Raw genomic sequence first — 1,388 nt, 5'->3', positions numbered from 1 at the left:
ATCAAAATTATACCGACTTCACTTTCACGGTTGCCTGTAGCCCTGTCCTACATGAGCTTCCCATTTCTTCTCAGCTTTCAACCTCCCAAGGATGCTCCCCCCCTCCCCGACACCACGCTCCATTAGGCTGCCGCCTTAAACCGCGACGACTGGTCCCAAAAGTGGGCGTGCACGAACCCTCGGAGACCACAGGTCCCGGCATGCAAAGCTCCCGGTTAGAAAAAAGACCACTAAGTGAACCATAATGCAACGCTCTACGAGGGGGGAGGGGCACTCTATGGGGGGGAGGCCGACTTGTAGCGTCGCTTAGGCAACTCCAATTCCGTGACAGAATACACTTCCGCTTCCTCCTCTGAGCCCTAGGACCGCGAGTCCACGCAGCTTCGTGGCTGTGACGTCATTCGCCTGCGACTGAGCGGCCCGGAGGTTCCGTACCGTGGGCTTCTCTCCCGCGTGAAAACCTGGGGCAGCTCCTTCTCTGTGGCCTCTGACCTGGGAGCAAAGAGAAAGCGGCGAGATGACTGACCGCTACACCATCCACAGCCAGCTGGAGCACCTGCAGTCCAAGTACATCGGCACGGGCCACGCCGACACCACCAAATGGGAGTGGCTGGTCAACCAGCACCGCGACTCCTACTGCTCCTACATGGGCCACTTCGACCTTCTCAACTACTTCGCCATTGCGGAGAATGAGAGCAAAGCCCGAGTCCGCTTCAACTTGATGGAGAAGATGCTGCAGCCTTGCGGACCGCCAGCCGACAAGCCGGAGGAGAACTGAGACCCCCGTGCTGTCACTGCTGTGCGGGAGCCTCTCCTGAGTTCCCCCCGTTTGCCGTCATTCCCGCGTGTTCCTTCTCCAAGTGGACCGATTCTCCATTGCTCCTGTTTCTCGTGCCTGCCTTGTACAGAAGTGCTTACCTGGGGGCGTCCCGCCTGACCTGCCTTCCTGTGGACCCTTCGGAACACAGCGTTGGGAGACCATCAGGACCCCTGAGAACTGAGACGGTGGAGACATCCTAAAGCCAGCAAGAGAGGGGAGAAGGCACTAGAATGAGACGGGATTTGGAAGCTCCTTTTTGGCTAGTTGATTGTCGTCGTTGCTTTTTCCATAAAGTTTAGAAATTTTTCAGTCTCTTTGGTGTGGACTTCTTGTGTTCGGGTGGAGGGGGTCCAGGGAAGGCTCTGGGATTTTGGTTTCATAGGAGACAGAAGAGGCGGGAGGTGGGGAGTTAAGCACAAGGCCAGCGTTCATTGCCAGACACTTAAATCCGCCTTGCACACTCTCCCAAGACCTTTTTTCAGGCCCATAACGCCTTCTATTGAGGTTTGTGATCACTGTATCCCTCCTTCATTTTCTTCCATTCAAAAAATCTTTGCTAGCATTGTCC

The 1,388-nt window shown here is 55.7% G+C and overlaps 1 protein-coding gene across 1 annotated transcript; it reads left to right on the top strand.

Moving 5' to 3' along the window:
• Positions 1 to 381: 381 nt before the first annotated feature.
• On the top strand, positions 382 to 1,132 carry SF3B5 (splicing factor 3b subunit 5). Its single transcript, XM_006744482.3, has one exon. It carries the CDS (start codon positions 518 to 520, stop codon positions 776 to 778), a length of 261 nt encoding a protein of 86 aa, XP_006744545.1. The 5' UTR covers positions 382 to 517; the 3' UTR covers positions 779 to 1,132.
• The last annotated feature ends 256 nt before the right edge of the window (positions 1,133 to 1,388 follow it).

This window comes from Leptonychotes weddellii, chromosome 8 (assembly GCF_054177405.1).
Source record: "Leptonychotes weddellii isolate Sample4059 chromosome 8, ASM5417740v2, whole genome shotgun sequence".
Classification (NCBI taxonomy): Eukaryota; Metazoa; Chordata; class Mammalia; order Carnivora; family Phocidae; genus Leptonychotes; species Leptonychotes weddellii.
Note: the sequence above shows the minus strand (reverse complement) of the source record. Positions and strands in the feature narration are given on the sequence as shown.

Bases quoted from the DNA above. Each gene is read 5' to 3' on its own strand.
- SF3B5 (XM_006744482.3), top strand. From the start codon at position 518: ATGACTGACCGCTACACCATCCACAGCCAGCTGGAGCACCTGCAGTCC.